At 51.1% G+C, this 14,655-nt stretch overlaps 1 protein-coding gene across 3 annotated transcripts in view; it reads right to left on the reverse strand.

Annotated features, from left to right (window-relative positions):
• Positions 1-14,655, reverse strand: part of ASTN2 (astrotactin 2) — a 362,574-nt gene that overhangs the window by 293,067 nt on the left and 54,852 nt on the right. For all 3 annotated transcript variants that reach the window (XM_029999952.1, XM_029999953.1, XM_029999955.2), the window contains exon 2: positions 11,553-11,740. In XM_029999952.1, the coding sequence (XP_029855812.1) occupies positions 11,553-11,740 (188 nt within the window). The remainder of the gene's footprint in view (positions 1-11,552; positions 11,741-14,655) is intronic.

A 14,655-nucleotide genomic window follows, 5' to 3' on the forward strand; every position in this document is an offset into this window, starting at 1 on the left:
TCCCTGCCGTAGGGGGGGCAGGGGAAACACAAGCCAGCAAACAGCCCAGCTCTTTCCTCCCTTCCAAGGAGCACAGGGTAGAGTGGGGAGAAGAATCGGGTCACTTCACTCCTCTGGTTTGGCAAGGTTATTCCCCAATTCCCAGGATTAAGCAGCAGCTACTAGAACAACCTGGCTGACTCCTCCTCCTCCCCTCGGCCCCCAGACAAGCAGAGAATGAGCTGGGCTGCGTGGCAGAGACGGTTCAAGTACACAGAGAGGGAGCAGAGAACTGAAAACTGTTCCACGCTACAGCTAGTACTGCAGCGTTCACCCCAGCACAAGCCACGAGCATTCCAGGTGGATCTGGGAAAAGGGTGGCCCCAAACCAGTCCTGAGGATGCCTTGAGTCAAGGTCAACGTAGCCCTCAAAGAGGGAGCTAAGACCTATCAGCCCAACCAGCATGCCCAGGCAACTGATTCTCAAGATGTTTGGTGTGAAACAGGACCAGTGACAAGCTGGCTGTGTCACCCCAGGCTCTGGGAGCTGCAGGCAAAGACAACACCAGCCCCTCCTCGCAGCCGTACTTAAGGTGGGCAGAAAAGCTTTCACCGGCAGCCTACACTCTTCCCCAACCAGGGAGGGCACGGCCACGTCCACATCCCCTCCCGTAACCTCAGCCTAAGGGTACAAACCTTATTTGATAACTGGATCCTCAGCCGCACAGCCAAGAGGCAGCTCGCAGCTTGTTAGCTGGATGCTGCGGGGCGAGAGGAATCCTTGGCACTAATTCAACCAATAGGTCGACGTACCTGGAGCTGTTGTCTCATTTCTGTTTGTTTCTATAAGCTTTGCAGCAATCATTGCTTTTGTTTGCAGTTTGTAAATGAGCCTCTTCCTTACCTAATCCCCCACCACGGATGGCTGGCAGCACACCACTCCATCACCATGGTGCTCTCCGAAACCAGCACCCCAATATTCATCCCCCGTCATCTCTCAACCACATAAGGCTGCACACAGCCAAAGGACCATTTTCCAAGCGGGTTGCAGATGTGCCTGAACCCGCAGGGTCCCGAGAGGGTGCAGGGGACGGTCTCTAAACAGCTACGCATCCCAAGCACCCACCACGCGGAACGGTGGTGGGGGAAGCGGCTGCCCTGCCCTCGCCATCCCCGAGGTCCCAGCCATCCCAAGGATGCAGAGTGGGATCGGGTCCCCAGTACCCCGCTCCGCTGTCGCCCCGCGGAGCCCTCGCCTGCCTCGCCGAGCTGCATCCCGGCGCGCGAGCTGGTCGGCGAGTTCAAATCATTAATTTCTGCGGCAGAGGGAGTCTGACAGGCCCGGTGCTGGCGTGAATAATGATGGATCTCCAGGAGAGGCCAAGCAAAACCCGCAGCTTAATCGTAGCGAGAGGTTCCCTTTGGGGCATTAACCAGTGCCCTCCATCCAGTCGTTCCTCCCACTGCAATTTCATGCTGCTGACGGCTGCAGCTCACAGCACCCACATGGGGCTGCCCATCCCTTTACTTCTGCCTTATCAAACCCACCCCCCCAGTGCAGACCTCTGCAGAACGATGCTCCCAAAACGCTCCAACGTTTGCAAAAGAACCAGCAAATTCAACACCGGGGCTGCTCTCTGCTCCCCTAGCAATCGCGGCCGTCACCACCTTGGTTTCACCCTGAGCTCATGAGCTTGGTGCAATGAGGAAAACCATGCCCAGAACAGCAGGAGAGCTCAGGCTTGCCTAAGGGGTGGTTGGCAATGAGTTCCTAACCAGATACGCCTCTAGGAAGGGAAACGGAGATACCTGATATTGCTAAAGCATCAGCCAGCTTTGCTGCCATCCTCCTGGCAGGCAGGTTTCTTGCCTCCCCAGCCAGAAAAAGAGAGGGGGGGGGGGGGGGGGGGGGGGTGGGGGGGGAGAGAAAAAAAAAAAGTGGGCTTCTCTGCCAAGGGAAAACAACCAGTTTCCCTGTTGGATAAAATGCAACACAACGAGTAAAGTGCCAAGGCCCTGAAAGCCGAGTGTTTCCCAGCAGAGCTGGGGCTGACGCTCCCGCTCACTCCCTCTCCAGCCGCTGCCATAACGAATCCAGCCCAACCCTGGGGAGCTCCCACCCAGGGCAAAGCCCAGCCAGTCCAAACAGCTCCCTCCAAAAATAATTATTTTCCTGCCGTTTTAGATAATTGGATTTTGAAAATAAGCACAATTACTTCACCCCCCCCCCCCCCCCCCCCGCCCCTTTTCCTTTGCTGCACATTGTGAACACAAGGCTTCTGCTTGGAGCTGGCGGAGACCTTTTGCAGGCTGAAACAGAGCTCGCTCCCTCTTGTCCGGGGGGATGGAGGTGGGAGGGAGGAGGCGGAGTGGGAGCAGTGACAGGTAAAAATAACCACACTTGGCCTGATGTTGCTCCCAATTAAGCCGGTGGGAATTTTGCCCAACTTCCTACAGCAGCAAGATCCAGACACGCACATAAAAAAAGTCCTCTGCTATATTAGCAGCCTTATGATGATCAGAGAAAATCACGCACGCCTGAGCTTCCTCCCCCTATTTCATGCTGGCAGGTGTTTGAGCATCCCCTTCACCAAGGCCAGGCACTGCAGAGGCTGGAGACACTTGGCGGGTGATCATCAGACCCCCACCGCCTTCCCCCACGGCACCGCATCTCCTCTGGGTTGGGCACAGTTACTCCACGGAGAGCTTGGCAAAGTTTTTCAAGGAATGGTTTATCTGCTCAGACAGTTTCACATCAGCTGAAACTAAAGCATAAGTGGTTTTGGGGTGGATATGGAAAGTGTTGAAGAGTAGAAACATTTCATTCTGACACTTTCCTGAATAAAAAGCGCTCTGCCTTTTCACAGTATAGCATTGCCTTGTGAAACTAAGTCCAATTTATTTTTAAATGGAAAGAAAAAAGCCCAAACTAAAAGCAAACATCATATTTCTGGGGACAAATACAATATTGCATTTCATCCTGTCATTAACACTTACTCCCATCTTCGGGATTTGCCAACCAAATGAAAATTCAGTCTTTTGTAGTGCTGTAATGTAAAATCTTTCACAACTACCTTTAAGCTATTCTGCATCAGGTTCATCACAGTTCACCTTTACACGAGCCAACTCCGGATACCGACAACATTTTAACTGATTAAAACATTTCTAACTTGCACTCAAACAAGAATAACTACCGAGAAAAGTGAGATCTGCAGACAACACAAGGTTTGAAGAAAGAAGTAAGACATTTCACTCCTTGTCTGAAGACCAATCCAGCCTTCAAGCCCCCGGGCTCTCCCTCGCAGCTGAAACAGAAAAAGCAAACCCCAGGGTGAGAAGCATCACCCAGCGCCTGCTCCCCATGTCCCCAGGGTCAGAGCCCGTGTTGTACCGACAGAAAGCCGGAGAGGACACTACTGCTGCAGGGAGGTAAAGAGCATGCAGGGCATCCCCCGCCGTGCCCCAGCACAGCCCAGCCCCACCAGCAAGGGGACAGCACCCTACACCCTGCTGGCATCCCTGTCACCCGGCCGAGGAGCTCCCCGAGGCAGGCGGTGCGAGGTCTGCAGCCCAAGAAAATACTCTCCATCATAAGCAATTAACTTGGAGCCAGGGGCCAGCCACCCCCAGGCACCACCGCACCTCCCAGAGAAGTCAGCATCCACAGGAGTTTTCCTGGATTAACGTTTCGTGACAATTTTAATGCCATATGTAGTTTTGAGCCTGGCAGCTTAAAGCTATTAGACCTAGGCTGGTAGCTGCAAAGCATTTCTGTGTTTATGTCAATGTTTCAAAGGTACCGATCAAACACTCCCGGCACTTTACACGCAGGATTAGCATGGGGCTCCCACGTGGAATTGCTCTCTCCAGGAGCCCAGCAGCTCAGCGAGACCCGACCTGCATGGGACCGGGACGCTCCTTCCTCTCCGACCGCTCTGCAAACCAGGAGCCAAGGCAGAGCTACCGCACCAAAGCCTGGCTTTTCCATCTGCTTTGCCCAGGCTGAGAGAAAAAGCACCGAGAAAAGGTCAAGCTACCAGCTACGCCCCGCGGTGCTGTAGATGCGCAAGAATTTCTCCCAGACAGATGGTGGGAAGGGGAAGAGCGAGGAGGAGGAAGGAAGGGAACAAGTTCAAGACAAGAATCCGAAATCGGCAAACTCCCTGCACAGCCCAGCGCACCACGCGATAAAAATACACGGCTTGCTGTCACCAGCAGCATGGAGGGACCCACCACGGGGGCGAAGGCAGACGCACACGACGCCTTGTTGCATGTCCCACCTTGAGCCATGAGCTAACGCTGCTCCGATGCTCCTCACCCCATTTCCAAAACCTTCCTTCTGTAGTTTTTCTCCATTTCCTCACCACTTCAGCATCCCCCTTCCAGCTCTAGCACCTCGTGACTATACCAGCCACCTTTCCAATGCGAGCTTTTACTTTTTCCCCTCCAGCCATCTTCTTTTCTCAGCACATTGAGGTTGGGAATTTTCTAAGGCTGCAGATCCCTCCCACGCATTCGATGCCATCTGCAAAAAGCAAACCCCTCCCAAGCGCTTCCTATGGCTGCTTTTCCCCCCAGTACCAACTTTGATTGCTCTGGGGATGACATAAGAAAAGTTAGTTTTCTGCTCAGTTCGGATGAGCTAAGAGTATTTATTCAGTCTTGCTTTATCAGTGATGCAAATCAAGCACTCCAGTTACATATTTTAACACAGTGAGGGGAAAAAAATCTGCTAGATAGAAAGCTATAAAGTGTCTAATGTATTCACAGTAGCTAAGGTAGAAAACAGAGAGAGATTAGTGAAAAATTATTAACATAACAGGTGTCATTGTCACAAAAGTGACACTTTAAAGACACATCCATCCAAAATGAATTCCCTAAATACAAGAGCACATCGTTAACTACATTTAGTCCCTGTTTTATGTCGTCGCTGCAAAGGAGGAGGAGAGTGGAGAAGAGGGGGAGGGTGAATGAAAGAGGCTGCTTCTCCCAGCCTACAAAAAGTTGGTTAGTGGCACATTATGGAAATGAAACTTGAAGCCAAAGGATATCCCCACCCTGGGAAGGAGCAGACACCACCGACAGCGCCGGGGAGGCTTGCTTCTAGCTTCGCTCACCAGCAGCCCCCCCCCCAACACCAGTTGAAGTGCACACACACGACTTCATTACCGTGTCCAAGGTGCTCCGGACAGCACTGGGCAGGTAAAGGTTATTAGGGTGAAGTTCAGCTTCCAGCTGTGCTGAGCTCCAGTCCCCAAACCAACAGTCTTGCAAGCACTCAGCCCCACCGCCTTGGGCCACTAGACCCAGCAAAGGTCTCGCCAGCCCCTTCTGGCCACCTCAAAGCAGCTCAGGGAAGAGCTTAGGGCCACCTTCAGCAGAGCGGGGCCGACTGCTGATGGGACACTGCTCCAGGCAAGATGCTAACGGCTTGGTCTGTCATCAGGACAGACCCTGCGGCTCCCATCTGCCTCCCGGGGGTTTGGGGATGCTCAGTCCATCCACACGTTGGGGTGGGCACCTCCTTTTCCTCTTGCCACACGTGAGGAGCGAGGATGTAATTCTCACACAGGGACACGTTGAATACAGCTCCTGGGGTTCTAGGGCTTTTCTTTTTGGTTTTCTTTTTTAATAAAAACAGCTCATTGGAGATCAATTTAGCTTTTGAATACCTTTCAGATAAGGATATCTGCTGCAGCAGCAATTCTCTCCCTACCTTAATTAATTCCTAAACATATCACAAGCTGGAAGTGCATGTTTTATGAATCTGGTTGACCTCCTAGTGCTGAAATGACGACACAGATGTTGTGCCTTCTTCACTACCTCATTACTCATGTTACACCATTTTTTTCACCCCCAAATGAGCTGGCAGACAGGAACTCCAATGCTGCCATCAGCAAGACACACTGCAAGGAGCCAGAGTAAGGCTCAAGCAACATTTTACATCCACTGGAGCACCCGGCTCCACCGGAGCAGTCAGCCATCCCGCAGGACACAAGCCACCATGCAAGCTGCGATCACACAGTTGGGAGGGAAGTAAATCCATTGGGAGGTTTTGCACCAAGGAGGACAAAATACCGCCGGGTAGGAAAAGGAGGCACCACTCAAATGATGGCCAAGCAGAGAGGAACGCCAGAGCTGAAGAAGCCCGCACGTGGATGTGTCCGAAGTCCGCGGGACCTGGAGCGATCCCTGACAGCTGTTTGCTGGGGAGGATGGGACTTGCCCCAGCTCTGCAAACGGTTTCAGCCTCCTCTCCCCTCCCGTGCACGCCGGGATAAGCCCAGTTGCACTGGTATGACATTATATCCATCTATGGCAAGGAGACTAATCCCTGCCAGCACACGCAGACAGAAAGGCAATTGGGCTTGCGCAGTTTGGAGAAGACCTCACCATCCCGTCCAACACGCTGGATGGATGCTGTGTTCAGGGCAGCCGAGGCACCGAAGGGCTCATCCCACCGCGTACGGCTGCCATCGCACCCCAACAACTGTGCAGGACCAGCACGATGCCACCCACACACGATGCTTTGCGCAGCCAAGCTGAAAGCCGAGAGCCTAATGAGACACAGGCTCCACGAGGAAACACGGGCAGTGGAGCAGGGAGGGAGGGAGAGTTGTGATATGGGTCACAGAGCACAGCAAAAAAGAAAAAAAAAAAGGGGGGGGGGGGAAGAGTATGTGTTTGTCATGGCCCTCACTGGGTGACAGCAGTTTCAGAAAGGAGAAGCAGCAGCTCCTAAAACCTCACATGCTCTTGGATATTCCTGCAGTGCTTGAGAAACTAGAGAGCTGCCTCAGCCCGAGGCAGCCACGAGAAACCGTGCTCACCGGGACCCACCTGCGCGGTGCATCGGGCCCCCAGGACCTCTCCCCAGCTCCACTTTGGAGCAGGATGCTAAATCAGAGTGAAGCATTTAAGAGCACGCTTTATACCCAGCTCACAGGCTGACGGAGCACAGCACCAATAGCTGATCATTAGGGAAACATCAGGATGCATAAGAACAAGAAGAAAAAAGGAAACTCATATAAATAAGAGCTAAAAAAAATCCACTGGGAGACCTAGAAACCAGCAGCTAACTTGTCTACTGCCAGTAACAGCCAGCAGAAAGTAGGCATTAAAAATAAAAAATAGTAATATAAAAAAAAGCAGCCTGATGAGGTCTGGTCACCTTTTATTCCAGACACCAAAACGCTCCCTTGCAAGGCGATGGTACAAGATGAAACAAGGCTTTTTGCTTGTTACCCTTCTCAAAAAGAGCCCACCTTATTTCGGCTGGAGATGGAGCAGAGGCAGCGCATAGCTCGTTTACATACCCACACACCAGGCAGGCACGGTCCCAGCTCCGATCTCCCACAGCCAGGGCTTTTACCGGCATCGCTCACACAGGCTTACGGGAGAACCCATCCCTTCGCCAGCAGGACGGGATGCGGCTTTGCATCCTCTTCCCAAACCCGCATCCCGGGCATCCGCAGGGCCGGGAGGAGCCGCTGGGTGCGATGGCCCTGCCGAAGGTCTGCAAGGCAGGTCAATGCACAGATAAAACATGCCTGTCCTACCCACAGCCACCCCTCCACCTCCCCGGAGCCCAGCAAATAAGCCCCCATCTACAGCAAACGCTGCTGGACACGTCCCCAGGTCTGAATTTACCACGATGCAGAGCAATAATTAAACAGGGACGCAAGATGGTGAGGAACAACAACAACAACAAAATATCTCTTACATTTTGTTAAATTCAGCAATTTACAAGGCTGGAATAATTAGTGGTTTAAAATGTTTTGACACAAGCAGCCCCAATAATCATGATAAATCATATCAGGCATATGCCCAGATCCTTGAAGTGACAGATGACAAACAGAGCAGTGACAAGACGCTCCATCACGCGGGGAATCATTGAGTTAATGGAAGAATTATTGCTTCTGAAATCCACTCCAGTCCTATTGTGGGGAACATTCCAATTTATCAAAGCCAAATGAACATTAATTGCTGCAGCCTGGTAAGTTTTCGAGCTGCTGTGACCTTCATTGAATTTTAATCCAAAACAGATAAGATTTACTTCCACACAAGAGGAAACAACACAATTAAACCCAAATGACAGCTAAGATTATGGGGAAAAAAACACAACAGGCGTAATGACAAAAATATTGATTCCTTTCTACTTGACATTGCACAAAAAAAAAAAGGTAAATAAATAAAATCTAGCATTTGCATATTTGTTTTTTTCCCCTTTCTCCCTTCTTTTCATTTGGGAGACGAATTTCAGATGCTCAAGCCAAGAGGAAAGGGGTGGCAGACAGTAATGGAGACTGAATTCCCTTTAACTGCAGTAATTAATGTTATGTCTCATTGGGGAGAGACTAAGAAAAAACAGTGAGGAAAGGGGGAGGGGGGAATCAAGTATTATTTTGCTGTCAAAGATGCCCTTGAGCTTGGGAAGGGAGGTGTGAAGAGGGTCATGGTCACCCAGTGCTTTTGCAGGGGCAGATGGTGGTCCCAGGGCCACGGGGTCATGGACACTGGTGACCCCTTTCCTGCTGCACTGAAAGCAAACCCACCCCAAACCAGAAAGCTCTGCACCAACAGCCAAAATCACTGGAAAGAGTAAACCCGGGATTTACACACACACCCCGGAGCCCCGACGCAGCACAGAAGGGATCTTGGCTTTAGAGGCAGAGCAGGAGCCACCAGCCAAGTCATAAACTTCTACACAAATCCAGAACAACATTCCCATCAGAGGGAGCTCAGCTTGGAGATGTCTTGCTGTCCAATAAAGCTTTGCCAGAGTACTCAGTAAGCGCGGGATTAGCGAGATCCCCCAGGCAAACCTTCCCCGGCTTTCTATAACTCAGCCGGAGGACGAGAAGACAGGTAAAAGTAAGTGTTACAGCCACTTAAAGGAGATGGAAGGAAGCACTTTCCCATGTCTCCTCCTGTCCCCCGTAGCGAGATGCTGGGCTGATGATGAACGGCGCCTGCAGACCCTGGATGCCAAGGCAGCGCTGGGGTGGGCTGAAACTCCTCCTGCATAGCAGTAATGGTACTTTAGTCTATAGAGAGCATGCAGGAGACATCGGGCTTTATGGTAGGAAGCAGAAGAAAAAGTATTTCAGAGAAGCTGGAAAGGAGGAGACAGGGACATCCAGCTGCATCTCGAGGCAGGAGAAGGGACACGGACGCAGCGGGCACAGGGGAGGGACAGGAGGGGGGTAGCACACAGCCCCCCACGCTGGGATCCGGCGGCTGCCGAGCACAGCACAGCCGGGGAAACACACCGCCGGGGAGGCAGGAGGGCTCGAGTGATGGGGGGTCTCTGGGATGAGATTTAGCTGGGGTCAGGGAGGAAGGTAAAGGCGTGGGAAAGAAGCTTGAGCAGAGCCCGGGGACTCAGATGAAATATTTCAGCCAAGAAACAAATACTTTCGCCCCATTTTACTTCAGCTACAGAACTCCATGTGGTCTTGAGGGGGAAAAACCCAACAAAACACTCATTTATCTTCTGCTAGTAACTGAAAACTTGGCTCCGGTTCACTCAAAAAGTTAATGAATTTTCTAAAAAAACTGGGCAAAGTTTCAAGTCTGCACTGCAATCCTGACCCAGGGAAGAAACACGCAGGGCTTCTGCCTCCCCAGGGACACACCTGCAGCCCAGACTCCGTCCAGGACCCACATCCCTGCCTGGGACCTCGGCTCCCGTCACGAGGACTATCGGGATTTATAAAGAAAGCGGCTCACTCTGTGCAGGAGGAACATTTGGTTCTCTCCTGTCTTGCCCTTGCTTTTGCAGAAGGGCAGGAAAGGCTCAGGGCATGAGTTAACTCTCACAACAAAGCCACAGATGCTCCAATGCTATCGGTTTCAGTGAGATGTGGCAAAGCATATCTTCACTGGCTGACCCTGGATTAGAGCGCAAAAACACTTCTTCTGTGATATGCATGGTGATGCCTTCAGCTCCAGCCCACAAGCGTCACTGCTCCTGCACTCCAAGGTATAGCAAATGAAGGCTCTGGGCAGGAATTTCTCAAAGAAACTCGTTTCTCTCTCCAAAGCTTCAATTCATTACAATCATCACGTCGTTTTTTAGAAAGATCAGCTTCAGCAAAACCTGAGGACCAGGACTGAATCTCTCCCTCCCAAAGAAAATCCACATTTCAGGCAATCGCAGTAATCACCAGGCTCCAGAGCCAGTGTCTCCCCACAGCCACGGGCCACTTCTCCACGGCTCCGGTTTGCCCACAAAAGCCAAGCAATCCCACACTCAAACCAGGGATCGAGATTTTCACGCCCCAGACTTGGGGTTTGCTGCCTTCAGCCCTTGCTCGCTCTCTCACTTATTTTTTCAGGCTCGTTTTCCAAGTATACCAGTTTTACCTTTTTTCCCTCCAAAACTCCATCTCACTGACATTTTTAGCAGGGCGTAAGAAACGTTCCCTATCCAACCCAGTAAGCTGCAGTCCCCGATTCCTCCCCCTTCTGCCATCCTGCTATCACACTACCTCTTATCTTGCCCAGCAGCCTTAATGCAAAGCCTCTCTCTGTGCTCACATGCACTTAGTGCCCAATCTAAAGCCCCACTGACAAGGGCCGAGACACTCAAAAAAACAGAATTAAGTTGTAACAGCTAAATAGCCACTTGTTCAAATGGAAAAAATAAAGGCTTTGTGCAGCCTTCATCTCTGCTCCTCTTCCCAAAATGAAGAACAGAAGCCGTGAAGATGACACATGGATTCCAAGAGATGAACAGATTCACCTTTTGCAGAGTGTTGCTTCAATGGTATCCCCAATCCTATAAAAGACTTTCTTTGGGCAAATAGATGACACGCATATACACAGGATCTACAAGCCTAACTTCTTTTTTTCTTTTATTGACAGGATAGTTTATCCCAATGGGAGTTAAGGGACAATACATTTAGTCCCGTTTTACAGATGGAGCTCTGAAGCACAGAGGAATGATGGACCAGATCCAAATACGTAGGCAACCACCTCATAATATACTAAAATAAGCATTTTAAAAGGCAACAAAGCACATAAATGATCTGTTAATAAAAGGTCACATAAACACCCGAGATGGAGATACTCAAAGCATCTGGACCATCTTTTTACTTTTAGGTCAGGCTTGTCCTTTGCAAAAGAAAGATCATGTTACAGCTCATATTCACCTGATAGGCAAAATCCAGCTTCAGAAAAAAATGACCAAGCCCAAAAATCTTGCCTTTGCACATACCCAAATACAAGACCGAGGAGGAGAAATACTGCACTAACACACCTCGCCAGTTGCCAAAGGCAGGAAGAACCACAAGCTTCTTTGTCACCCTCCCAACAGCTTCTTCCCTATGGTCTCTTGCTTTACTTTATTTCATTTTCTTAAAAGGCCAACCACTGGTTTTTTTCCTGGCCCATTCAAACACATCTCTCCCTCTCTTGAGGCCCAACCGAGAAGGGACACAAACATTTACAAACCGGACTTGCCACCCTGCTCCTTACCACCACCCTCCCACCACGATCTGGCTGCCAGCCGCCATCCCCTCCCAGAGGGTCCCCTGTCCCCTCTGATGCCATTAGCAGCTTTGACTCACCATGACCGAGATGTGAAGAATGTGCATCTGCTCCTCCACTATCTCCGAAGGCTCCTGGAGGCTGGGGGGGGTTGCCCGGGAGAGCTGCTCGGCGCTGCTCATGGAGACGTGGAAGTACAGGGTGCCGTTCTCCAGCCACTGCTGCTTCCAGTGCACCAGCGAAATGTCAGCCACGGTCCCCGACATCTCTGCAGGGACAAAACGCACAACTGAGGATCAGCTTTCTCTGTGATGCTAAAAGGCGGTATTCTTAGCGGTCCTGGAAATCAGGACTTTTGAGTCTTACCCCTAGTACTGCTTCTGACCTGCAGGATGAGCTTGAGCATTGTTTCATGGCCTCTGTCTGCTATTTCCCCCATATATGAACAGTAACAGTTGTCTCCCTTAAAAAAAGCAAGGGGCTACAAAGTGCCTTGGGATTTCTAGACTAGCTTTCTAGAAATCAATGTTGTTGTCGATGTGATGGCTGCACATTTTAGAAAGATCAGCTTCAGCAAGGCCTGAGGACCAGGACTGAATCTCTCCCTCCCAAAGAAAATCCACATTTCAGGCAATCGCAGTAATCACCAGGCTCCAGAGCCAGTGTCTCCCCGCAGCCACGGGCCACTTCTCCACGGCTCCGGTTTGCCCACAAAAGCCAAGCAATCCCACACTCAAACCAGGGATCGAGATTTTCACGCCCCAGACTTGGGGTTTGCTGCCTTCAGCCCTTGCTCGCTCTCTCACTTATTTTTTCAGGCTCGTTTTCCAAGTATACCAGTTTTACCTTTTTTCCCTCCAAAACTCCATCTCACTGACATTTTTAGCAGGGCGTAAGAAACGTTCCCTATCCAACCCAGTAAGCTGCAGTCCCCGATTCCTCCCCCTTCTGCCATCCTGCTATCACACTACCTCTTATCTTGCCCAGCAGCCTTAATGCAAAGCCTCTCTCTGTGCTCACATGCACTTAGTGCCCATCAAATGTGCAACAACAGTAAATAACATGTTGCACAAGGTGCCTTTAACCTCCTACAGCTCTTCCAGAAAAAAGGCTGGAAGAAGCTCCTAGAGATCTGCAGCCAAGCCCAAGGGAGGTTTGCTGCCTGGCACAGGGCGGAGGGAGGACACTTGGTGCCAAGCAAGCCAAAACGCAGACATCAGTACATGCTCTGCTGGCGTTTATAACAGAAACCTTCTTCCAGGTTGCGAGGTAGCACTACAGCTGTATTTAACAAGAACATTCCCAGCACAGACTAATGAGCACCGGCAAGAAGAGATAACCACCGGGCTTGACAAATATCTATTAACCTTGGGGTTGCACGTCTGTCAGTTGTCTTCTGCAGCATTCTGTCAGTTTTGTATCCCACCCGATCCCGACTTACAGCGTAAGCACCCTGGGAGCCAGGATTACAGCATCCCAGCACGCGCATCCACTGCGGCAGCTTCCCCTGACTTAGGGCACCACAGCCGGCTGATGAGGGGCTTGGACAACCCCGGTACCTCGTAACCAAAAGCCAGCCCCAGAGCCGCAGCACAGCCAGAGCCAGCAGCTCCAAGCCTCAGCTGCAGCTCCTGCCTTGGCCAGGCAGCAGCAGACACAGGCAGGAGCGCTGACAGCTCCACAGCTGCCCATCAAGTTTTAAACGGATCTCTGCAAAGAACCGATTTGGCAGTTTGGCAGCCGAATCAAAACCGAAAAAAAAAATACTAGCGCAAAATGAGCCAAAATATTTCTCCTTCCACCACCTCTTTTTTCATGTTTGTTTTTCCATTTGCAATATAAGCAATGGGAAGCAAGTCAGGTCCTCTTAGTCACTGGGCCCACGGCTTCGGCAATCACCTGCTTTGTGGGAGACCTGAATTCAATTCCCTCCTCTTTGGGAAGAGCGACCGGCTGTAACGGACCGTGACCTGCAGTCTGCGTGGTGCGTCCGCTCCAGAACGGCCGACAGCGCCAGGTCGGGTTCCCCTGGCACCAGGGTGGGAACAGAGACAAGGTCCTCCTCCCCACCTCGGCCGCAGAGGGTCAGTGGGGAGGACGGGGCTTGTTCCCGGGCAGGCAAAGTAGCCAGGGAACGGCGGTGGCATTTTGCATTTCATTTTCCTGAACCCAGCTGGGGAAAAGCACATCCAGTTCCAGCTCCCGGTGGGGACAAAGGAAGGAGCAAGCCATCCTGAGGGTTACCCACACCTTTCAGGACAAGATGCTTCAAGACACTTGGGTGCTGGCTCACGAGCAGCCACGCAGGCTACGTGACCGGGCACTTCCACTTCTACAGACCCACGTCCCAACCCAGCAAAAAACCCCTCTCAATCCTTCAGGTATAATTTTTCTTACCCCTGAAATCAATACGTTTTCCAGCAGCAAGCTCCTGGTCCCACAGGATGCCCCCTCGCTGCACAGCCCAGCTGAGGGCAGGGACAAGGTTACCCCGTTACTGCCAACTCCCTGATTCAGCACCTCACTAATTACAGTACTGACATACCTGAGCCAGCTGCACTGTCACCTGAATCTAATTGGAGGGCTGTGCTCATTATCTCTGCCTCCCTAGCACAGCACCGGTCGTTATCCCCAATCTCTATGCACATCTGAGCACTCAAAGGAGAAAAACTAAACAGCTCCTGACCATGCACGGGATGCATCAAGAGCCCACGCTCACACTTTGGAGGGGATGCGTGAACTCCCTGTCATATCTCTGTCATTGCAATGAGATCACTCCTAATAATCCCTTCCCTCCTCTAATATAAATAGCCATTTGCTGGAGCAAATCAGTAGCAAGAGGTGTTGCTTGCAGTCTTTCCCCTGTAAATCAAGCCAGCCCTGCGGCTCACACTGCAGGACAGCAGCCTGCACAAGACCTGGGAATCTAATGAAATGAGTCTTGTGTCTCTTGCCTTCAAAGAGACTAAAGCACAAGGTTTCTTGTAGTGGTAAAAGTAAAAACAAACCAAGACGAATATCAGGCCTGCTTAATCGCAGTCATCTTCCTAGCAATACTTCAAAGGTCTGTACTGAAAAGCATCTCCTTGTCTAATTAAAATTGCAAGAAATGCTACTTTTAGGAGCAAAAGCACTAACTCAGCTTTGGGATAGATATCACAAGCTCTTCCACAGAGGCAAACA

This window comes from Aquila chrysaetos, chromosome 24, assembly GCF_900496995.4.
Source record: "Aquila chrysaetos chrysaetos chromosome 24, bAquChr1.4, whole genome shotgun sequence".
In the NCBI taxonomy this organism is placed as follows: domain Eukaryota; kingdom Metazoa; phylum Chordata; class Aves; order Accipitriformes; family Accipitridae; genus Aquila; species Aquila chrysaetos.